The sequence below is a fragment of the Tremella mesenterica genome, assembly GCF_000271645.1.
Source record: "Tremella mesenterica DSM 1558 unplaced genomic scaffold TREMEscaffold_1, whole genome shotgun sequence".
NCBI lineage: Eukaryota > Fungi > Basidiomycota > Tremellomycetes > Tremellales > Tremellaceae > Tremella > Tremella mesenterica.
Window position 1 is genome coordinate 5,606,407 of NW_006711225.1, and position 21,706 is coordinate 5,628,112.

Below are 21,706 nucleotides of genomic sequence, written 5' to 3' on the forward strand. Positions count from 1 at the left end.
GAGAACGCCTTACCTCCATGCCGTCTATAGTTTTCACCCTCAGGGTCACGCTTTACACCCTTCTCCTCCTCTTTGTCTCCTTCCTCGCCATCTTCATAGCCATCATCTCCACTCTTATTGGCAAGCGTCTCAGTGTCAACTACTATGTAGCAAGAACGTTTTGGCATATCACTGGACCCCTCATGGGGTGGAAATTCGAGGTGCAGGGAGAAGAGCATCTGTGGAACGTGGACATTGGTGACCAGGCCGGTTCAGCCAGCAAGGGTGGTAGAAGTGCTGTCATGGTCGGTAACCATCAAAGGTCGGTCTATTGTATCCGTTCATCTCTCACGCTCATTTATGACTGACGGTTAGCTTCGTGGACATTCTATATCTCGGACGAATATTTCCACCTCACGCAGCAATCATGGCCAAATCATCCATCAGATGGCTACCAGGCTTGGGGCAATGGATGATGATGTCTGGTACTGTCTTTATCAATCGGTCGAATAACAAAAGTGCTATCGCCAGTATGACCCAGGCCGGGGAGGACATGAAGAGAAAGCGGGTGAGTAGAATCTCACATGTCCTTCTCGCTCTTTCAGCTGAGCTTTGGCGAAACGTATTTTTATCCAGTAACTTTGCACCGTGTGGGACCATAGCTAATCCAAAGATATCACTGTGGATCTTCCCTGAAGGAACTCGACATCTATCCCCCACGCCGGATCTTCTGTCGTTCAAGAAAGGCGCATTTTACCTAGCCGTTCAATGTGAGCTATTTTTACGGAGACGCATGACTCTTAAGCTGACTTATAGCTGGCACCCCGATCGTTCCCGTCGTATGTCAATCCTATCATCATCTTTATGACGCCAAAACCCGTTTCAAGTCAGGGACGTTGCAGATCAGAGGTCAGTCTTTGCTTGTTGAATGAGGTGTTCTTCTACCTTTTCCGTCCAGGCTCACATATCACTGTCTGTCGGAAGAGTCTTATGGAATCAGTACCCAGATTGGTTGTCATTCAATTATTGACTATCAGTCCTTCCTCCCATATCAACCACCGGGATGACAGCGACCGATGTTCCAGCTCTCATCGACCAAACCCGTAATGCGATGCTTCAGACATTACAAGAGATGGCCACAGGTCTCAGTCATACACCGTCCGACGCTTCACCGACACCTTTATTGACAGAACGAATACATTCAGCCGGCGAGACAAGAGAGTACGGTTCAACAGAAGGACTTCGATCATCATCCCAACCAGCGCTGTCAATGTCCGGTAAGGTGGTCGACTCTGGAGGAGAGAGCAAAAGTGTAGAAAACAAATTATCCATAGCGTAGGCCTAATTGCCTTATAATGCATTTTTATGCTCATTCCGTAGGATGATATCCGATTTCTTCCATCCAGTTGTCGGTGGTGTGGAAGGACATATCTATTCACTCGGTGTCGAATTGATGCGTCGCGGACATCGAGTTATTGTCATCACACATCATCATCCTCCCCGAGTGGGAATACGATATCTATCACCTGGATTGAAAGTGTATCATCTACCATTCGTACCTATTGCTTCATCTGCCACATTACCCAACTTCCTACTCTTTCTTCCATATCTTCGGGACATACTCATTCGTGAGAAAATCGATCTCGTTCATGGTCATGGTAGCTTGAGTTCCTTGGCACATGAGGCGATGTTACATTCCCCATTATTGGGAGTTAGGACGGTTTTCACAGATCACAGTTTATTCGGATTTGGAGATGCTGTGGGTGTATTGACCAACAAATTGTTAGCGGGAGCTTTGAGGAATGTGGATGGGGTTATATGCGTGAGTAACACAGGGTGAGTTTTTTTTTCTTAATTCCCGACAACTTCGAACAGTTACGTCGATACTCCTCATGCTTCTTCATCATGAAATGTAAGCATGGAGTTTCTACCTAATGTTGAAGGGGAAGGGCTGCGGGAGATTTGACCGTGAGCTGATGAGCAGTCGGGAAAATACAGTTCTACGTGCTCAACTCGACCCTTCACTTGTCTCAGTAATCCCTAACGCTTTGGTGGCAGAGAGATTCCGGCCAGCGCCAGAGCCTCCAGATTCAACATACAGTGAGTTCAATCGTGATAGTCAGACACCGGAATTTACTCCGAATTGACCAGACAGTCACAATCGTCGTCATCTCACGCTTGGTGTATCGAAAGGGTATAGACTTATTAGTCGCTGCTGCTCCTACCATATGCGCTTTATTTCCCGAAGTTCGTTTTCTCGTCGGTGAGTTGAGAATGTTTCTTGAATGTCCTCCCTAGCTTGACCTATCGATGAGATATCACCAGATTCTGGAAATCGCTCACTCGACACGCTCCATTGTGATGGGCACAGGAACGTCGCAGGGAGAATTGTGGGGGGAGAGGGGGAGGTATGAGTCATGCTGACGAATTACAGGAGGAGACGGACCTAAAATGCTTGAATTACTTCAAATGCGAGAAAATCATCTTCTTCAAGATCGAATAACCCTCCTCGGTTCTATACCTCCTTCTCAAGTCCGAGATATCCTTATCAAAGGACAAATTTATCTCAATACCTCCCTAACGGAAGCTTTCGGGATTAGTATCATCGAAGCTGCTTCTGCTGGATTATTCGTGGTCAGTACGAGAGTCGGAGGGGTTCCTGAGATCTTACCGGGTGATATGATAGAATTTGCTCATGCGGATGAGGATGGTGAGTTTCTCCTTACACAACCCCCCCCCTCTTTTTGTCCCCTCTTCTTTTCCGTCATCGACTTCGTCATGATTGACTTCAGGACATGGAGAGATCATTGAGACTGACGTGAAGACGTTGTGAGAGCACTTACGAAAGCTATCGAAGTTGTCAAAACGGGTAATCATGATCCAAAGAAAGCACATGAGAGAGTTCGGGATATGTATTCTTGGGCTGATGTGGCGGAGAGGACAGAGGTGGTTTATAAACGAGCCATGTTAAGTCCGCCGAAGGATACAGGGGAAAGGTTGGCAAGGTGAGTGGAAGCAATCCTCCAGAATGTCCTCAGCCACTCCTGGTCGAGTTTGTGCGGGAATAAGCGGTCGAGGTGCAGTGAGAATTGTTGACGTGGATAGGTTGTTATCCCTCGGACCATTATTTGGACCTATAATGTGTATCATCATCGCCGTTGAACATATTTTCTTTGACGCACTCAAGATATGGCATCCAGAAGACGAAATTGATCTCGTCAAACCATGGAACACGAAAGAAACAACTTCAACACTTACAGTTGGATGAATTTCGTCATTCGTGAATCTCATGCATCTCATCATAAGTCTCAAACCACCAATGGTTCCTCTTCACCTGTACTTAACATGTTTCCAGACGGATTCTTTGAGGATCCATCAAGATCAAGTCCGCCTGTAAAGCCTGATATGTACTGCTGAAGCCAATTACTACGTAATTCTTGCCTCATGTGATATTCTTCGGTCAAAGATGCACCAATGATCTGCCATATCGCTTCCAACATTACGGACTCTGCGGAATCAGGTACCTCGACCTTTAGGTACGAGACATTAGATGCGAGCTTTTTCAGATCTCTCACCAACGTAACGACGGTCTTGACAATTCGAGAAAACTCTTGACACAATTGTCTACAAACCTCCGTTGCGTCAATCCGTGCTTGCTTTTCATCATTAAGAACCGCTTGATATAACTCGGAGCCGAAGGGTTGAGAACGGATCCGTTCAACTTCTTTCTCAAGACTTTCCGAGGTAGTCTGAACAATAGTCCCTTTTCTCGGTTGCGATTCCGCCGCTGCTTTGGCCTGTATTTCTGCTGCGACGTCCTTCATGTGAAGACCTTCTGTCAATCAGCAAAAGCAACAAATTTCCAAAGAAATATTCACCCTGCTTTCTTTCATTCACGTCTGCGTCAAGATCGTGCAATTGTGCCGTCGTCGGTTCTGTGGGCGTATTCCAATCTCCTCCATCCCACAGTGTCAATTCTTTTGTGACAGATAGACGCCATCTCGTCAGGTCATCCAGGAGGAACGTATTCAACGCAGCTGACAACACATCATAAGTAACACGACTTGAGTAGTCATCATATGCAATAGAGTCCATTTTAGTTTCAGATATTATACCAAAAACGAGTTTGCGAATTTCAAAGATTGGATCTTGTTTTTCTCCTCTTCTCGTTCCTCTTGGTCCGTCTCTGGAAGAGGAGGTTCATCCTCATCATTCCCGTCTATTTCCGGGTCTAGCCCATCGACCAAGACTTGGATTCTAGATCCGACACGTTCAGTGATTGCCCCTGGATATCTGAAACTATCCCTCACCGCCTTGCCCAAAATTTTTTCAACCAACCCGTGGACTTCTGTAACGAACTCGTGGTCCTCTTCGTTAAACTCTAACGAAGAGGGACTGTATCAACATCCCACTCGGATCAGATGTGTCCATGATTGCGGTATAGACTAACTGTGACAGTAAGTTGATAAGATAATACTCAAATAGGTGATGTTGAAGTAAGAGTGAAAGTAAGGAGGGAGAAGTCTAAAAGTCTCTCTTGCACCTCTGAGTTAGATGCTGGTGAGCTCTCCTTTGATCAGATTCAAGCTCCACCTTCAGCAAATTGCTCATCAAGTTTTGCAAGCCTATCAGAGGCGATGATATTATCCACTTAGTGACAGCTTACGACATTGGAACATCCGTAACCGCATTCCGGACGAACCGTAAGTAAGTAAACTTGTATAATTTTGATGTAGAGTCAATGACACGATTAGACATGACGGTATCATTAAAGTCAACCTTGATCTTTCGAATCAAAGAGACACTTGAGTGATAACAAATGAGTGAATTTGAACATGAGTGATGAGCGGTTAACATCGACAATAACTCATTCGGATTCCACTGATTTCTCCACCTAACTGATGGTCCGTCTCTTCCATAATGCAAACTCACCCTTCATCTGTAAACACCCCCAAATACTCGGCAACTTTGTCAGAAAACGTCCCATCACCCTTATTTTCCCCCCAAACGTTTCTCGCTGCCCGATCCCATTCTTCTTCCAATAACGTCCGTCTCTTCCCATCGAATATCTCCCACTGTGACTCTTTATGAGATTTGAGCGATTCCCATTGAGTTTTGATCGTCTTCAGTGAACTTGTTGTTTTATAATTGTTCTTGAAGGACCGCATTTCTTCTCGGAGATACTCTATTTGTTCTTCAAACCTCTGAGCCATGGAGACGGCTTCTTGAATGCAGTAGATAAGAATAAGGGATCTGTCAACACAGCTGCAATGTAGGAAGTCCGTCCTCCTTCACTGAGAGCTTCAATGAATTTTTGAGGCCAGAAATACGGGTTGCCTGGTATTAGCACACTTTCAAATGAGCATGTGAGACAATCAATACACAGGGTAAAATATGAGAAGCGTGTAATACCATCTGAAATTAATGTGCTCACCCATAGCATCGACATATTCTTCCTTAGCTGCCTCGAGATCTCTCGTCAGGATCTTATCAATCTTGCATTGGGAGTTCTCTTGACACTGCGGGAGATGATCTCTCAATGTTTTTTCAATTTCTTCGATTTTAAACTTGAAATGGAGACGGAGCACAGTTTCCATCATCGAGTTCGGGTCTCTCGATCGTGAACAGAAGGAGGACGGATCTTGAGGGTTTGTAAGGGTATCTGCCAACCAACTCGAAGTGTTTCCCGACATTTTGCAAGTATGTCTGAGGCTGGATGGATATATTGACAGATCAGTAGGAAGTTACCAGATATATATGTACCCACCTCGACCGGAGATCATAAGCGAAGTCTCTCTTTCTTTTTCCGTCTCCGACACGCTTAGAGGCCTACGAACCTATCTGAATCCGCTCGATCAGACTCGTTTCGGCGTGGTTCGAAAAATCCCTTTGACCGACCCAAGTTTCGGATTCACTGTCAGTAATTGTCATTTACCGTCCTCACCATCACTTTTTGATCCCCGCCTAGTACATTGAGTAGATTACACGTGATACGTACGACAGATCCTCCACCCCTCACTACCCTCAGATAACGCTCATTCCGAGATTATATCGGCCAACGCGTCCAAAGCCTTCTTTGACTCTCCTCTTTCCCAACTTTCAATGATGCGCGCCCGCACCTTTTGTACGTTCTCCCTCAACCTGGTTCCCTCTTCACCGCGTTTTCTCACCCACACCTCATCCATCTCTTTCCGCATCAGAGTAGCACTATTCACTTTGACACCGTTACTGAAGGTTTTGCCGTCATGACCAGTGGAGAATTGGTATAATTGGATACAACATCCAAGTGAAGTCACTGAAATCAGCATGGTCCCCATGCATGCAATGACAAAAACACTCACTGAGCATGGTGTTGACGGGATGTTGACTGAATTGTGGAACGGCGATCATTGGCTTGCCAGCGATCAAGCTTTCATACATGCCGGATGGACCCATATGTGTCTGGTGATGAGTAAAATCTAAAGAATGTGACTGGATGACTCACAACAAAGGTGCTGACAGCTGAATGCTTGAGAACCTCTCTCTGATTCACCCAACTAGAGATCTCGGCTTTATCGCTGGCTTGGACCTTTGCCAGTGTTTCGGGAGTGAGTTCAGCGTCGGTGGCGGCGAGAGCAAAGAGGAATGGGATTCCAGCATCGAGTAGCGAGTTGACAAGATTATCGATAAGCTCAGGTCGACGGAATGGCCATCCGACCTGACCCAGACTGAATGTGAGCTCAGGAAGGCGATTCGCGATAGAACTCACCTGATGTACACTACGCTATTTTCGCCATAATGGGCGAGACATTCGTCGAGAAATTTCTTCACTCGTCCATCGTCAGTCGGATATCTAGGATTGTTGACCAGCTCAGGTATGTCTTCTTTGCCCGATACCTCGGTGGGGTCGTATCCTATCGTATATACCGGATGACCAAGCAGTCCGCTCAAAGTAGCAGCGGCCTTGGGCTCGAGTTCGGGAACGCCGTTGATGATCATTCCATCGCAGTGCTTGAAGGCGGGCGAGAAGAAATAGGGCATTTTCAGGGCAGGTACAATGGAGTCAAATTGCCATGAACCGACTTGAGGATGAAATTCCCACTGAGGTCGGGCAGGTATGTCGAGGGGATCAATGATTCTGTCATACGAGGCAATCTCTTCGACCGCCTGCTGGTCAGTCAAAAGTCTCGAAGCATCTGATCATATGGGGTGATCAGATATTGACACGAAAATGGACGATATCGGCGCCTACCTCGTCTAGTTGTTTGCCTTCAGCGACGGCCGCATCGACTCGAGCATTAGATTCAAGAACGCTTCTTGTCAGCAGGAGAATGACAATGAGCACTTACAGTTTGAGACCCATGTTGGTGATTGACAAAGATATCAATAGCTTGACCTGCTCCTTCCTACCAAGCTCAGTGGCGACCTTCTGCACAACTCCCATGCATTGCGGTCCACGGAAGAGCTCCGAGTCAGCGACTGTTTGTGGAGTCTAGTCTGAAATTACTCACATCCATAATGACGACCTTTGGCTTGATGCCGAAACCTTTTTCAGAATCATCACCAGCCATGACGGGTTTGAGATAAGCTTCAAAGTGCGTCTTTAGCTCCTCCCCAATCTTGTCCTGATCCTCCCCCAAGTCGGGTCCATTTGGATCCACAACGGAGAGCACGCGGAAACGTTGTTTGCATTTGACGACGAGATCAGGACGGGTGGACAACTCCTGAGCGATGCGATTGGCGCCTCGTCGATCAGGGAGGAAGGTGCAGTGGAGGGCTGGATTGGCGAGAAGGAGAGAGAAGGCGGCGGACATGGTGGGTCGGAGATGACCCCTGGGTGTGAGTAAGGATACCCGTCACTGGTACTTGTGACGGAATACAGAGCGGGGAAGAAACTCACCATCCTGCCAGAGGGACAACAACAAAGTGACCGTTGCGGAGCATCTCTCAATTGCTGGTGAGAGGATGGTAGTGATAGAGAGGAGATATAGTGAATCCAAGGGGGGCGAAAAAGGGCGAGCAGGAAAAGCCTTGTAAAGGCGAGGTTGTTGTTACTTGGGTAATTTGAGTACTCGCCCTCGTGTGTGTCCAAGTTGCGAGGTCATGGCGTGTGATGAATCAGCGGGTAGCGGCCAGCGGCCAGCGGGTAGCGGCTTAGCTAGAGGCATGTTAAAGGGACACGCCATCATGCGACCATGCGATGGCCGAGAACATAGGTGAACGAGGTTCACCAAATAGCGTACAGAGGGTGGCAGAAGTAATGGGACACCTCGGCGTTGATTGATGTTCTACCTCATACAAAAAAAAGGTCGTTTGGCTGGTCCGATCCCCAAGGGTGTCCCATTACTTTTGCCACCCTCTGTACATACAGAGACCGGTCGGCCGGTTGGCAGGAGAGTGAGTGATCCAAAGCAGCGATCGAGATCACGTGCTCAACCCTCGGACCCATTTTCAGTAGAAAACAGCATTGACATGTGGCATGTGGCATGTGGAGACAAGGCAAGATAAGTTTGTGTTTCATACGTCAGGAAAGACTGGCCAGTTGGTTTGATCAATTGTGTTCCGTAAGAGGAACACGACCCGGGGGTTAGAATTTAGGATGCTATCGTCCAGAAATAGGTGTTGTGACAGTGTAACTCGATAAGTGATGAATGTAAGGATTATAAGTCTAAGAGTTACTTACGTACATGAAGCGGGTGGAAAGAGTCTCAAAGCATGGATCAGTCATGGTTCATGACCTTTGACGGTACATTGTGAAGAGATGAAAGTAGTAATCTTAGAACGGGCATCAAAGAAACTATCACCATACGGAACAATCATGCATCCACCTAACACATCCGTCATGATCCAACTACCAAATAAATCACCTAACTATGAGAATCCAACCTCGAAGCCTAAGGGAAAGGAACTTTCCGGTTGCTCTCTACGTATGTAGTGATATAAAATATGAGCACTAGCTCCTCTTTGCGCCTCCACCAACCCGGGAAACATGAGTAGACTGTGGACCAGGCTCTGACAGAGTGTCCGCCCAGAAGCGGGACAGGTCGGCAGACACGTTATCCAGGTTTGCAATTGTGATTGAGTAGGTACACCATGCTCACCTAGCCTTGCCCTGCCATGCCCCGTCCGACTAGGAACCAGGGCATTACTTGCCATGGCGCCGCCATTCGACCATCCTGTCGCTTGCCAAGGGGCTACAGATTGGTGCCCATCCAGGCTTAAAGCCATAGCTCCTCTCAGGGTTGGGATATTGGCTATCTCAAATAGCGCTGGTAGAGTGATGGCAACCGTAGAGGACTGAGAGGGGAGAAACTTGCTATCCTCGCCTTTGGAGGGGATCGAATTAGTATCTTGGGGGTCAATTGGTTGAGACATGTTGTATCAGTGATATCTTGTGACCTCCTACATCTTGCTTGCCTTATATCCTCCTCCAATTCAAACGCTCCAACCCAATGGGGCAACCGTCAAAGGAGAAACTCCCTTCTTCTCCACCCAAGTGGAGCATAATCAGCCGAGAAAAAGTTCTTTCAAATGCCATGAATATCGGTTCTCACGGAATCCATTGATAGTATCAACATCGTGAGATAAAACGCGGTTTGTCTTTTTCCCTTGCTTTGGGCCTTGAGGTTGTCCCAGCAGGCAAGAGGAGTTGAATGCGTCATGATGGGCTCGTTTCGACCGGAGAACATAGGCTAAAGTGGAGATGACGTCGAGATGGTGGAGCTGATATTGATGACGATGTTAAGAGTGGGTTTGTTGTGGTGAATTTCGTCTGGATGATGTCAGAGTCAAGTACGAGATGACGTCGAGAGGGTGGAGCAGAGGATGATGAGGTGTTTGGGGGAACATCTTGAGAGGATTATGTTATGCGTCATGTATCTTGGAGTCGAATGTTCGGTTCTGTTGTGATCTTAGCCGGGTCGGGTGATCATCGTGTTTGGTCAACAGGAAGGAAAGGAAAAGGAAGAAAGCATTGCATGGAGATGACGAGGGAGCATGGAGTGTCGTACGATGTGTGATATGGTGTGATAGTTCGGGATATGGCGCGAGGATGATGAAGAGGATGCACGTCGAGAAGTGGGGATGATCGACAAATCGTGATGTGGGAGATCGGCGTACATATTGGTCATTGTGAGAGGAATGTATGATGAGTGAGGAAGGGTCCGCAAAAGATTGATGAAGATGATGTTCTTTGAAGCCGACAGGTTAGAGGGATGGAACCGCTACCCTCCCAAACACTTCTTCGGTCCATTCGAGCAACTCGCAATCCCTATCATCTGACTGACGTCCATCCGACACTTGCGTTTCGATACAAGCGAGGTTGAGTGGGTTGTCCATGACTAGTACCGGGTGATCTTAGCATCAGCATCGCTTGGAAGAAGTGAGACTTCCCTCCCCTCAAACTCGCCCTTACGCGAAGGCTTGTATCGTGCGCTGCAACAGGTGGAGCGGGATGAACAAGAAGCCTGGAGGCAGAGGATAAGACTCACGCCATACACCAGCACTATAAGACAGTCCCGTATCAGGAGGCATGATGAACGCACTCAGAGTTTTGGGATCTGGTCTGTCGTCTTTTCCGTTCAGTGCGACGATAACAAGGAAAGAGCCTCCAGAAGGCAGAGCTTCTTCGCCCATTCCTTCCCACTGAGATATCAGTAAAGGCCTCTCACTTGATCGATACCCTCATATCCGATCCCCTCCAGTGGGTTTTCAAGGCGTATCCCCAACAGGTGAGGAAAGGTCACCAAACGTATAAGCAACTGAAGAGGAGTCAAAGAAAACGGCACGAGTGAGAGCCGCAAAAAGTGAAGGAAACAGACGGAAGAATAAGAGAGAGAGGGGGGGATGACTCACACCCGCCTTACCCATCGGTATGAACACTTGACTGTTATACGGATGTCTCTCCATCAACCTCACATCAAAGATTTTCCCTCTCACCAACCCGACTTTCGGTGTCGAACGCGAGACTGAAATCGCCATCTTTGCTCCAGCCTCCAAAGGGTAGTTGCTGACTACCGGTACAACTCCACCCCCGGAAACGTCAGGGTTAAGATGTATGACATGACCGAATCTTGCGAAATTGGTCGATGTCATCCTTTCGGGATGCAAGAGGGCCGTCTTATCGTCGTCTTTCGGGACAGGAGCGGGTCCAGAAGATGACGGAGTTGAGGAAGTGATCGTCGATGGGGAGGCCGAGTACGGAGGAATTTGGACAGTGAATGAATCCACCACGACCGACTGTGTGGTCATACCCAGCTATGCGTCAGCTGATACGGTGAACACGAGGTGAGAATCGGCTGACGGATGTGACTGAGGCGAAGGGACATATCTACAGGTCAGCTACATGTGGTGCAAGACTCGCGGCTTACATCGTTGACAGTGATCAATGGTAGATCTGCCAATCAGCTGAGTCCACCAGCACCCGGAGGAGTACTCACACCAAGTGCCAGGACTAAACGCTACGCCCTGAGCTGCAGTAGCTAGGAACGCTCGCAAGCTCCTCATATCAGGTGTACCATCCGTTTTGCTATTAGCCACAACTACCACCTGTGCGCTATCCCTTAAATCATCAGAGCCCATAGGGATGAAAGCGGTAGTAGATCCACATCTACTCATTAGCCCTGATCCTCCGTGTCCTTCGATTACTCACTTTTCAAGATGGGTGACATTCACAGCTGCTCCCTTCTCTGCGGCAGAGACAAATAAGCTGGAAACGGCTCTCACCGTCACACCCTTCTTGACCTCCTCTTCGGAAAAAATAGCCATACGATGACATTTCGACGCTGTTCCTTGATTTCCAATGGTCACATTGATTCCCTTAGGTGCCGATGTGGGAAGAGAGAATCCTTGCAATACGGCACCGTATGGTTTGAACGCTTCCACAGTCAACGGAAGAGCCGGAACGTTGAGTTTAGGTGAAAGCAGAGGAGGCGGGGAAGGGGCGATGGGATATCCATATGCTCGTAGACGCTTGAGACCGCCATCAGGGTAGGTGGATAGTCTTACGTGAGAGAATACGGCGTTCGAGGGAATGGAACGTTCGAGGTCAAAGAAATGTTGTCTATGTGGTCCTAGTGGTTGTCGACGGACGAGGGTGGTCCATGAGGTGTTTATGGGTAGTATTTTTCCCTCGACGAGACAAGCTTCGATCATACATTCCTGAGAATCAGCACTACCCCTTTGCCTCTGTTTCCCCGTCTCATAACTGCCACGAAAGACATTGTTCAGACTCGGAGGAGTGACTTTGACAACATGAGAATACCGCAGGTAAAGAGGATAGGGAGTAGGACAGAGAGGAATAGAGACTTCGAACGAGTGAAGAAAGGAAATGTCGGAAGAGAAAGAGACAAGGAGAGAAGAGGGACATTATTTCACCTTTGGGTAATTCCCAGGATGAAAAGCCGTGTCGACTTCAAACCACCTGATCACTCCCGTGGCGGCCATTTGTAAAATCACCCATTCTTTTCTCTCCTGACCATACAAAGCTCCACCGGATCCGTACTTTCCTCTATTCACTTGGCTCCTTCTCGTTTCCCATCCATCAGACATGTCATGTCCTCTACCTGGAAGAATGAGATTTTGAGGCGGACTAAATTTGGCATCTGAACAGGAGATGATCCTCCCTGATACCAAAGCTGAAAGCAGATCGATGGGCGGGGTATCGAGGGGCGGTATGGAAGAGTAGAGAGCGGGAGGGATAGGTCGACCGTAAGCTCTAAACCTAGCCTTTTGGGTCAGCATAATTGCTATCATAACTGCTATCAAGAAGCTTGCCCGAATCCTTGGAACAGGTTAAACGTGCCTACATGAGAAGAAAAGTGGTATTCTGGGAGATGCCCAAGTAGACTTGGAATGAACTAAGAAAAGTAAGATTATAATCATGACGAAAAGTAATTACAAGACAGTTTGAGTGGGGAAAAACAAGGAAAACGTACCATTCCCCCATCAGGTATCATATGAACTTTCAAAACATTCCATCCTTCCTCCTCACCTTCTTTCCCCAATTGGAAGATATGTCTTCTATCCGGACCCAATTCAGTAGGTGTCAGCAGCTCCCTCCATCTTTTATCCTCATCACTCAGTCTTTCAGTCGATCCTTCATGTCTCAAAGCGTAAACAGCAGCAAAAGGAGCTTCATTCCCATTGAAATGACTTGTATCTATATCCACATAGTGAAGGTGGGATGAAGTAGGAAGGCGTATGATGACCCAATCGTAAGCAGGATTATGTCTACGGGATTCCCATCCGTCGTAAAGAGCACCGTTGGGTCCGAATTGGCCTTTGAGAGAGACCGAGGGCTATGAGGTTAGTTCGTGTTACGGAATGACAAGGAAAAACTGACAGAGGGTTTGATGAGGTTATCACAGGGAGCGAAGAAGTCATCGGAGCAGGCGATGATACGGCTTCCTAGGATAGAGCTGGAGATTTCTGTCACGTCAGTGGGACTGTCTTCATCTCTGTGGAAGGGTGTTGGCAGACCTTGAAGTGGAATGGAGAAGGGAGATTTGATTTAAGAACTTACCTGTGTAGCTAAATTTGATAGTTGAGTCGAATACTTCTACAGGAATACTGGTCGCCATGATGATACGCCGGTCAGCTCTACTCTTGTGATCTGTGAGTATGTACTATAGCTGAGAAGCGAATATGTAAAATGACAAGTAAGAGATGCAGAGAAGGAGAAGCAACACATAGTCAGTACGAGTACTGAAACGAGAAGGCCGGCGGTAGATCCGATCGAGCCGGGCTTATCCTTATCTCTGATCGCGTAATCTTTGAAATGCCCGTCGCATCTTGCCATCTCTCCTTTCATGGCCCATTACAGTGCATTTGCATAGACGACCCCGCTTCTCTCCTAACACGAATCAGACGAAGAAAAATCTATCATATAATAGTCGCCCATATCCTGCCCCATACATTGGTAGGTTGTGGTTCGTCGTACGAATCCGCTTCGATCACATCTAATCCAGTGATGAAATCTAACTCTGCCGCCCTCCTCCATCTAGTTCGATACACCAATTTGTACCCTACCCACAATATGGGAAAGAGCCATACTGGTAAATAGTCAGTCACAAACTGATCTTATCAGCATTGGCATTTTGTAAGAATAGATGGGCATACCTCTCGGGAATCCCATTTGTTTCTCAGGAAAAGACTAAACCCTTGGAAGCTGCATATCAGCCGAGGGATCGAGAAAGACTGACGGATAACTTACAAAAGGATGATACTGATAAGTATCACGGCGTACCAAGCTGCTCCCGCTCCATTGTTAAGAACCGATCTATACGGAAGAGTTGACCTGGAGATATTTTGAACTTTGAGACCTTTGTTGAAATTGATATAAGTCAAACATATCCCCCACCAGGTGATCAATCCCGCCGACGAAGTCAGGTTTGATAGATATTTGAACGCTTGTCCGGCCGAGGTGGAAAGTGACATATAAGCTAGACCACCGAATGCTGCACAAAAGAGAACTGAAATGAGAGGTGTACCCCTTCTTGTGGTTCTAGTGAATATCCTAGGTGCTTCCCCTACCATTGCGAGGGAGTATAGAGCTCGAGAAGAAGTGAAGAGATCGCTGGAAGCTGCCGACCAAGCGGAAGTGAGAAGTGCGGCGTTAATGATCGATGGTAAGGCTGGGATACCGGCGTTTCGTATAGCGATAACAAATGGACTGGCTAATGCTGTTCCTGAATTCAGATGGAGACCTTCGTTATCGGATGGGACTAGAAGACCAATGATGAATGTTCCGCCAAGGTAGAAGATCTGACCCTCAGTATTTGACTGCTCTTAGAGAAGGGGTGACTTACCAAGATCCGGATGTAGACTTTCTTGATAGCCTTCGGGATATTACGACGAGGGTTTTTAGCTTCTCCAGCGGCTATGGCAACGATTTCCGTTCCGATATAAGAGAAAGCAGCTTGAGTGAGGACAGCCCAAAATCCCAAGAAACGTCCTTTCGCACCCCCTATACCATCGTACTGTACGAACGGACCGGGATGTCGCCAATACTGAAACCCTATACTTCTATGGTCTGGTCCGCCACCGGAAGTTATGATGATTCCAAGGATGATAAGACCGGTGATGGTGATGACTTTGATCGATGCGAACCAGAATTCACACTCGCCGTAGACACCAGTGCCGAGGAGGTTGATAGCGAGGACGACAAGTAGACAGATAGTGATCCATAGTGCGTTGGAGATGGTCTTCTGCCAGAGATTGATGAGGACCGCAGCGGCGGATATTTCAGTGGGCATGATCACCACCCAGTTGAACCACTGATAGTGAGTGAGAATCACTCAACAATCATGAACGTGTCAGAAGAGGAGAGATGAAATGTGTACAGCACGAGGAAGAGAAAATGCATGTTGGAAACTCACGTAATTCCATCCTAAGGCGAAAGCCAAAGAATCATCAAAATATCTAGACGAGAGTTTCACAGGACCTCCAGGGAGGGGGAGGTAGGAGACCATTTCGCCAAGTGAAATCATGGTGCAATAACAAATAGAACCCATGAGGGCGTATCCGAGGAAAAGGCCTAGCGGTCCACCATTCGCCAACGCATTGCCGGTTCCAAGGAACAGACCAGTTCCTCTGGTTTATCAGCTCGGTAACTTCCATCTTTTTAACACCGAGAGGGAGAGGAGAAGGTGATGTAAAGCGCGATCAAACGCAACAGATCAAGCAGAAGAAGTTTTTCAGATGAGGATAGCCAACAGAAAAAATCTCGATGCTATCGAACGATCAACTCACATGACACCTCCAATACTGATCATAGCGATATGTCTTGCCTTCAATTGACGTTTCAAATCCGTCCTCTCTTCCACACCTTCTCCAAAAGCTCCATGACCACCTGTGCCATTTCTCGGTGGAGGGATCGGTTTCTCCCCATCTGTCTGACTGACTTGATGTACGCTACTTGGGATGGAATCGGATTTACTCTCCATATTCTCCTTCTGTGAAGTCATAGCTATATCTTCAAAAGGAGTACTCATCGTACGAGTGGCCAATCGAAAGATTGGAATTTGATCTGTCCAGAGGATAAGGAACAGAGTTAAGCGGGGGAGTTGATATAGGGTTGAGATGTTGAAACGTTCGGTTAGGTAGATCACGCGGGTCGAGCACTGCATTGTCAAGAAATGGTTAGTACGTAAACTTGTATCTATTGTCATTTCCAATAGTGGGATTCGGGCGTCGTCAGAGATGAGAGTCAGAGTGTTTTGTCGATGATCAGGGGATCAGGGGTGAAGGGCGGTTGAGAGTTTGACAGAGTGATGGGACCGAAGATGAAGCGTTGAGTGGATCCCTTTGGGCTAGTTTTTTAGACGAGGGCACATGGGAGAATCATTCGGTTAGTGCTCATAGCCTATCTGTGAGAACTGAGCTAGCTGAGTTTGGTGAGAAGGAATGTATTGTAAGAAGGAAGTGATATGATTCTTGATGTATTGTGTCAGTTGTGGAAAGAGGGAGTGACGGAAAGTGTTTGGTCATAGATAACGAGTTGCGTTATTGCGTAGCCGGCGGTTGCGACTTGTCGCCCGGTAAGTTTACTGTACTTGTATGGTGGCAATGTGGCGGATGTCTTGCTGGTCAACTCAACATGATCATCAATAAGGTCTACACGTACACCGAAGCCTGAAGTGGCCGAACTGGATACAACTCAGACAGCCGACACGCTAATGGAGATTGCTTCCGGTCACAGGCACCCAGACTATGAGACAGTAAGTACATAGTAAGTGAGTCAAAGACCGATTTGCATTCCACGCACTCCACGGCGATCGCGATCGTACGGCGAAACGTTTTTCAACATGTGATGCAGGTTGCATCAACTACTACTCTAGAATCTACACATCATCTACACATATCAAAGTCCGTTGCTTGTTCTCTCCTTGGATTGATTCGACAAGGGGACGTTGGACAGAGTCCTCAGGCCAATACGCCGATGGCAGCAGCGAGGAACATCAACGCGCCTCCTGGGGTCACCAACTGACCCGCTGCTCCGGACGCAGACGCGGAAGGACTGGAAGACTAATCATCAATACTGACTCCTCATTTCGACCACATTGACTTACAGCAGGAGTAGAGCTAGTAGCTGAGGTAGAAGTGGTGGTGCCTGAGCTGGTACCGGAAGTGGAGGCGGTACTGGATGGTGCGGATGATGAAGGGGATACGCTACTGGTTCTATCAGCCATGATCTCATCATATCACTTGTATCCATCCTTCACAATGAAGAGATCTCGCGGAAGATATAAGAGAAGTATGAAATGTACTCACCTGGTACCCTGGGTCACATTGAAATAATCACTTTGAGCCAGAATACCACCGTTAGGAGAAACGATGTTAACCCTATAATTACCACCGACCGCTAAGTCAGAAGGGGGGGTGTAAGTGTATTGCCCAGACGACGAATCGACGTTAGACGTAATGTTGATCGGTGTATTGGGATCTTGAGGGGTGATGAGTTGAATATCAAAAGTCGTAGGATCGGTAGCGACCGTCTAGACATCAGTGCGAGGATCCATAAGGAGAATGTGAAACAGCCAAGGAAGGGAACTTACCGACCATGTAATTTCTTCAGAACCGGAAGTCTCCCATCCTGATGTATTGGTAGGAGCGGTGATAAGGACGGCTGCGGCCGATGAGATCAATGCTGCGAGGGAAAGGACAGTGGTGAAAAGCATCTTGGTGATCTTGTGAGTAGACTTGGAATGGTTAGTGGAAGAAAGATGAGATGTTGTTTATGTATTTTCTAGTCGGAGATGTCCCGAGGGTCGTCAAGCGGGGCGGTGTTGCGGGCTCAAAGGGATCACTGCCATTGTGACCAGTGCGTTAATGCCATGGTGCTACGTGCATCATACAAGGACGCCGTTCTTTCACTGCATAGCTAAACGCTCTCTGATTGTGATTGTCTCTTTGCCCACTCCTCAGATCTATACCTTCGACAAGAAGAGGTATGCTATAATTGTCGAGCTCAGGATGGGGATGCCGATACTTACTATGCAAAGGGGGCAAGAAAAATCAAGCGCGTGGCATGGTCAGTTTTCTGAGAAAACTCCGCATCGCCGAGAAAACCAGCCCCAAAGGAAGGGGATTATAGAAAACTGATGGAAAAACCCCGCCTCGCGATTTGTTGTTCCATCCCGTCTTCTTTCATCCCCAGTCTACCATTTAGTCACTCATCTATAAAAATTCTCAGTCTTCATTGCCAGTGTGGAACAGGTGTATCAGCAAAGATGATACGATTAATAAGCCTGATCGGATGGTTGGTGTTTGCCACTTCTCTCGTTTCTGGTGAGTGGCCCATATGTCCTTTCTTCCCGTTCTCGCCCACCCCTTCCTTCCTTATCCATCTTCCTCTTGGTTCATGGACCTGACGAATGTGAGAGTCACTTCACTCTGTTAGCTATCCAAATAAAATAGGAAGAAGGCATCTAAAGGTTTATGATCTAACAAGTGATTACCAAGTCGTAAACAAACGCCTCGTAGGAGGTAGCATGGTAGCACTGCTTGTGAAACATTAAGCAACTCTCATCTGACCTCAGCTCAATTATCCACCATCTATTGGCCAGTGAATTACCCCAATGCGAACTCTCCATGGGTCGTCGGTCAAAAAAACTTTTTATCATGGATAACCGGTGGTGGAGTCGGGATAGAATCTTTTGACATTCAATTACATCATTGGAATCAGACCATCCTCAACGGTTTTTACCCAATCGCTTTGCGTGTACCGATGGAAAGGTTATCAACGGGTAGAAAGAATTTTGGTGGAGAGTTGGAAGTCGATTTGGATTCTAGTATTCCCGTCGCGTGAGTTTATCACCGAGCGATGAGTTTGGTCATTCTTCCTTCCTCAATCTGTCGTCCGTGGTGGAGGTTTGAGTTGAGCTAATTGGATATGTGTAGTACTGGAGAGTTGGCTGACTGGAAAGAGTGAGATGTGAGGGGAGGGTTCTGGATAAGAAAACGGCTGACTCGCAGGGATGGTTACATATTGGTGTTCATGAACACCTTACATGGTTCCGTGTACGCCAAGGTCAGTACACAATCTTGTCAGCATTCGAAATATGTTGACAGATTAGTCGCAAAAATTCTCCATACTTGCTTCTGCACCATCCAACTACACTTCAGCCGGTGAGTCTTCGATGGCTTTGCAGTGTTATCTTCAATCAGATTTATTTGTCCCCTGTTGGCTGCCTTATTACCCACTTCATTCTCCCCTTCTTTCCCCTCTCCAATATGTCCGCACATCCCATCTATAACAAGTTGTCATTCATCATAAATGACGAGGAGGACGAGAGTCTCGGAGAGATCGATCAGGAGGACAAGAGACCATGACAACGCGTGGCGCTGACCTACAGACCTTCCAACAGCTACCGCAACCGCTACCCTCACAGGTGTTCCCAACCCGACGCAACAATGGGCCCTCACGTTGAACGGTATCGACCCCGATGCCACTGCGTCAGCTGCCACTATGATTGCTGGAAATGCAGGTTCTGGTCATTGATCCTTTTTTCATATGCCACATCTCACCCGATCGACATATCCGGCGTACGACTTCGACACCTTGATCAAGAGTGACTTGGTGGATGAGAAAGGTATGGACAATGATGCACGAGCGATATATTGTATTTGTCTACATCATGCATGATTTTCTTCTCGACGTTGTACTGTTCACGACTCCATTACACTCTAGGACAGTGATCCAATGAGTAGAAGTGTAGTGAAATAACGGGCAGAGTAACTTAGTTGGAGTCGCGTGGCGCGTGAACTTTGTTTCAACCCGGAAACCTTAAGTCAATGGGTCATTTATGGCCTCGACATCTTTCAATCTTCTCACTACATCTTTTCGACCTCTCACCCTCTCTTTCGTATCCCTTTGTATCAAGTCTCTGAGAGACAGACGCTGGTCGCCTTTTCGAACGGTGCTGGCACCGCCATCTTTCCTTGAACACATTCACATTCGTCTTTTTTCCATCTATCGAATCGTCTGATTTTGCCCTCCCCCAATACAGTCAAAAGAAATGATCTGGAAATTGACATTGGCAATGGTGTGCTGTTTGATACAGATGGGACAAGCACTACCAATGACCGATATGGGAATAACAGTTGTTGAGTGAGTTTCATCATTGTCCATCCACTTCCGTATCATATCCGGCCAAATCCTTCCTTCTACCTCTTCCCTTGTACTCCACAGTACGTTCTGTATCTTACATGCACTCTATGATTCCTTCTTTGTCTTGATTGCCAGTAACCCAGATGACATGTCAAATGGTCAAGAAGTGAGGAAACGTCTAAGCTTGCTTGATTTCATTCGTAAGCTGACCATGTAGTCGTCCGCTGGATTTTGCCAAACTACCTTCCGACCTTACATCCTCTTCTCAATTAGTCCTACATCCCTCATCTTCCAATGATCCCAAATCCCCCTATTCTTCGTCAGACGACTCAAACTTAGAAGAATCGACCAAGGCCAAGGTTGAGGACGCCGGTATGTTCTTCGAAGCTCTCTCTGCTTATCTTTCTTCGTTGGAAGATGAGAAACAGCTTGAGGATAGTCTACAAGATCATGATGATGAAGTACGTGTCGATGATCTCCGAGATCATGATGGAAAGTCACAAGGAAATCAGGGTGGGAAGAAATCGGAGGACATGGGCGGTATGGACAACCCAGAAGGGGAAGATATGGAGGATGGGGTCGAAGGGTGGTATTCCTCAGATGGGAGTTGGGATTTAGAGCAATCGCTCGACGCATGGAGAGAAGAATATGATCTCGCGCTAGACGCTGAGAGGCAAGTGGAGAGAGTAAGAATGATGTTGAGGATGTATGAGTCTAGAGAGGGTAAGATGAGATGGATGGTGGGAGTGAAATAGATCGAGCTGAGGGATATACTCTTCATAGGTGGTTCGTGCACATGCACCATGTCTTTTCATACAGGGAATCTAACCACTGTCCACCTCTCCATGTCTTTTTGACATACCTAGCAGTCCGCGGTCCGGAGTGCCGGAGTGAAGTATGCAGCATAGCAGCCTGCAGCCTGCAGCCTTCATGCCCATTTCCAAAGCAGTCGCATGATCGCATGATTTCATGGTCATATCTTGGAAGGAGAGAACCGTGCTCCATGTGAGTTCCGAGGTCCAAGGTCCGAAAGGCAGTGTCGGACATCGGACATCGGAAGATCGGACAAATTGAGCGGCCGAGCGGGAATGTGGGATTGCGGGTATTCAACTTAGTTACTCCGTCCTCGATCACCCCCCTTCACCAACTCAACCTTCCCGTCATGTCACCCTGTTTTTTATTCTCATACGTCACCGCCCATACAAAACATCTGTAAAAGGGTATTACGGCGTCGGACTCGAGAGTAATGACTGGAAAAAAGATAAAAAGATGTGATTGTCTCCTCGTATCGCGTTTGGACCACCTGGATCTTCCATTAGTACGAGGTTCAAGGCGTAAAGTGCAAGGTGCAACTTCCAAAGGTCAGCGATCAGCAGAGGTTTAAAGGTATCTTGAAACGCAAGGTTCTCCAAAGCTTTAAAGGTTGTAAGATTGGTCAAGAAGTTGTGCATAGCCCCGCTCCTTGGCTCAAAATATCCCAACTTTTCCACCTTTCTCTCCTCGATCCTCGACTTCTCTCTCATTTGTATTATATTCCCAGTGGACGAGAATGTCACGTATAATCATTTTATTCCTCACTCTTCTTCTCAGTCTCTCTTCCACCCTCGGTGCACCTTATGGTGGAACACGACATAGACC

General features: G+C 47.3%; 9 protein-coding genes across 9 annotated transcripts; 3 read left to right on the top strand and 6 right to left on the bottom strand.

Annotated features, from left to right (window-relative positions):
- Positions 1-17: 17 nt before the first annotated feature.
- Positions 18-3,247, top strand: TREMEDRAFT_26284 (uncharacterized protein; the record flags this gene model as incomplete). The annotated part of the gene is made up of 11 exons (XM_007000682.1): positions 18-301; positions 355-547; positions 653-749; positions 796-888; positions 1,017-1,314; positions 1,360-1,815; positions 1,964-2,079; positions 2,135-2,242; positions 2,414-2,689; positions 2,804-2,984; positions 3,085-3,247. 11 exons carry the CDS (start codon positions 18-20, stop codon positions 3,245-3,247), a joined length of 2,265 nt encoding a protein of 754 aa, XP_007000744.1.
- Positions 3,248-3,287: 40 nt separating this feature from the next.
- Positions 3,288-5,672, bottom strand: TREMEDRAFT_59764 (uncharacterized protein; the record flags this gene model as incomplete). Its single annotated transcript, XM_007001746.1, has 5 exons — positions 3,288-3,814; positions 3,858-4,042; positions 4,102-4,374; positions 4,912-5,203; positions 5,414-5,672. The coding sequence occupies 5 exons, from the start codon at positions 5,670-5,672 to the stop codon at positions 3,288-3,290; spliced, it is 1,536 nt and encodes a 511-aa protein (XP_007001808.1).
- Positions 5,673-6,014: 342 nt separating this feature from the next.
- On the bottom strand, positions 6,015-7,772 carry TREMEDRAFT_59765 (uncharacterized protein; the record flags this gene model as incomplete). Its single annotated transcript, XM_007001747.1, has 7 exons — positions 6,015-6,274; positions 6,321-6,420; positions 6,464-6,686; positions 6,728-7,125; positions 7,211-7,271; positions 7,308-7,423; positions 7,470-7,772. 7 exons carry the CDS (start codon positions 7,770-7,772, stop codon positions 6,015-6,017), a joined length of 1,461 nt encoding a protein of 486 aa, XP_007001809.1.
- A 910-nt stretch (positions 7,773-8,682) lies between these two features.
- TREMEDRAFT_59766 (uncharacterized protein) lies at positions 8,683-9,333 on the bottom strand (the record flags this gene model as incomplete). The annotated part of the gene is made up of 2 exons (XM_007001748.1): positions 8,683-8,825; positions 9,060-9,333. The coding sequence occupies 2 exons, from the start codon at positions 9,331-9,333 to the stop codon at positions 8,683-8,685; spliced, it is 417 nt and encodes a 138-aa protein (XP_007001810.1).
- Positions 9,334-10,164: 831 nt separating this feature from the next.
- On the bottom strand, positions 10,165-13,538 carry TREMEDRAFT_59767 (uncharacterized protein; the record flags this gene model as incomplete). Its single annotated transcript, XM_007001749.1, has 11 exons — positions 10,165-10,313; positions 10,449-10,602; positions 10,813-11,214; positions 11,261-11,287; positions 11,328-11,353; positions 11,397-11,566; positions 11,609-12,117; positions 12,334-12,684; positions 12,894-13,256; positions 13,301-13,386; positions 13,481-13,538. The coding sequence occupies 11 exons, from the start codon at positions 13,536-13,538 to the stop codon at positions 10,165-10,167; spliced, it is 2,295 nt and encodes a 764-aa protein (XP_007001811.1).
- Positions 13,539-13,839: 301 nt separating this feature from the next.
- On the bottom strand, positions 13,840-15,902 carry TREMEDRAFT_26215 (uncharacterized protein; the record flags this gene model as incomplete). The annotated part of the gene is made up of 6 exons (XM_007000676.1): positions 13,840-14,031; positions 14,077-14,125; positions 14,171-14,721; positions 14,766-15,233; positions 15,336-15,549; positions 15,709-15,902. The coding sequence occupies 6 exons, from the start codon at positions 15,900-15,902 to the stop codon at positions 13,840-13,842; spliced, it is 1,668 nt and encodes a 555-aa protein (XP_007000738.1).
- A 791-nt stretch (positions 15,903-16,693) lies between these two features.
- Positions 16,694-17,678, bottom strand: TREMEDRAFT_73107 (uncharacterized protein). The gene is made up of 4 exons (XM_007002155.1): positions 17,514-17,678; positions 17,230-17,453; positions 17,028-17,130; positions 16,694-16,983 (listed from the first exon to the last, which is right to left on the bottom strand). Exons 1-4 carry the CDS (start codon positions 17,634-17,636, stop codon positions 16,882-16,884), a joined length of 552 nt encoding a protein of 183 aa, XP_007002217.1. The 5' UTR covers positions 17,637-17,678; the 3' UTR covers positions 16,694-16,881.
- Positions 17,679-18,121: 443 nt separating this feature from the next.
- Positions 18,122-19,611, top strand: TREMEDRAFT_56245 (uncharacterized protein). The gene is made up of 5 exons (XM_007001037.1): positions 18,122-18,246; positions 18,498-18,762; positions 18,934-18,988; positions 19,035-19,086; positions 19,314-19,611. The coding sequence occupies exons 1-5, from the start codon at positions 18,189-18,191 to the stop codon at positions 19,457-19,459; spliced, it is 576 nt and encodes a 191-aa protein (XP_007001099.1). The 5' UTR covers positions 18,122-18,188; the 3' UTR covers positions 19,460-19,611.
- A 222-nt stretch (positions 19,612-19,833) lies between these two features.
- On the top strand, positions 19,834-20,883 carry TREMEDRAFT_71004 (uncharacterized protein). Its single transcript, XM_007002031.1, has 2 exons — positions 19,834-20,068; positions 20,286-20,883. Exons 1-2 carry the CDS (start codon positions 19,977-19,979, stop codon positions 20,821-20,823), a joined length of 630 nt encoding a protein of 209 aa, XP_007002093.1. The 5' UTR covers positions 19,834-19,976; the 3' UTR covers positions 20,824-20,883.
- The last annotated feature ends 823 nt before the right edge of the window (positions 20,884-21,706 follow it).

Coding starts and splice junctions, on each gene's coding strand:
- TREMEDRAFT_73107 (XM_007002155.1), bottom strand. CDS start 17,636: ATGCTTTTCACCACTGTCCTTTCCCTCGCAGCATTGATCTCATCGGCC. Junction 17,454..17,513: donor CTGAAGAAATTACATGGTCG/GTAAGTTCCCTT, acceptor ACTGATGTCTAG/ACGGTCGCTACCGATCCTAC. Junction 16,984..17,027: donor CTACTAGCTCTACTCCTGCT/GTAAGTCAATGT, acceptor ATTGATGATTAG/TCTTCCAGTCCTTCCGCGTC.
- TREMEDRAFT_56245 (XM_007001037.1), top strand. CDS start 18,189: ATGATACGATTAATAAGCCTGATCGGATGGTTGGTGTTTGCCACTTCT. Junction 18,763..18,933: donor GATTCTAGTATTCCCGTCGC/GTGAGTTTATCA, acceptor GCTGACTCGCAG/GGATGGTTACATATTGGTGT. Junction 19,087..19,313: donor ATCCAACTACACTTCAGCCG/GTGAGTCTTCGA, acceptor GCTGACCTACAG/ACCTTCCAACAGCTACCGCA.
- TREMEDRAFT_71004 (XM_007002031.1), top strand. CDS start 19,977: ATGATCTGGAAATTGACATTGGCAATGGTGTGCTGTTTGATACAGATG. Junction 20,069..20,285: donor ATGGGAATAACAGTTGTTGA/GTGAGTTTCATC, acceptor CTGACCATGTAG/TCGTCCGCTGGATTTTGCCA.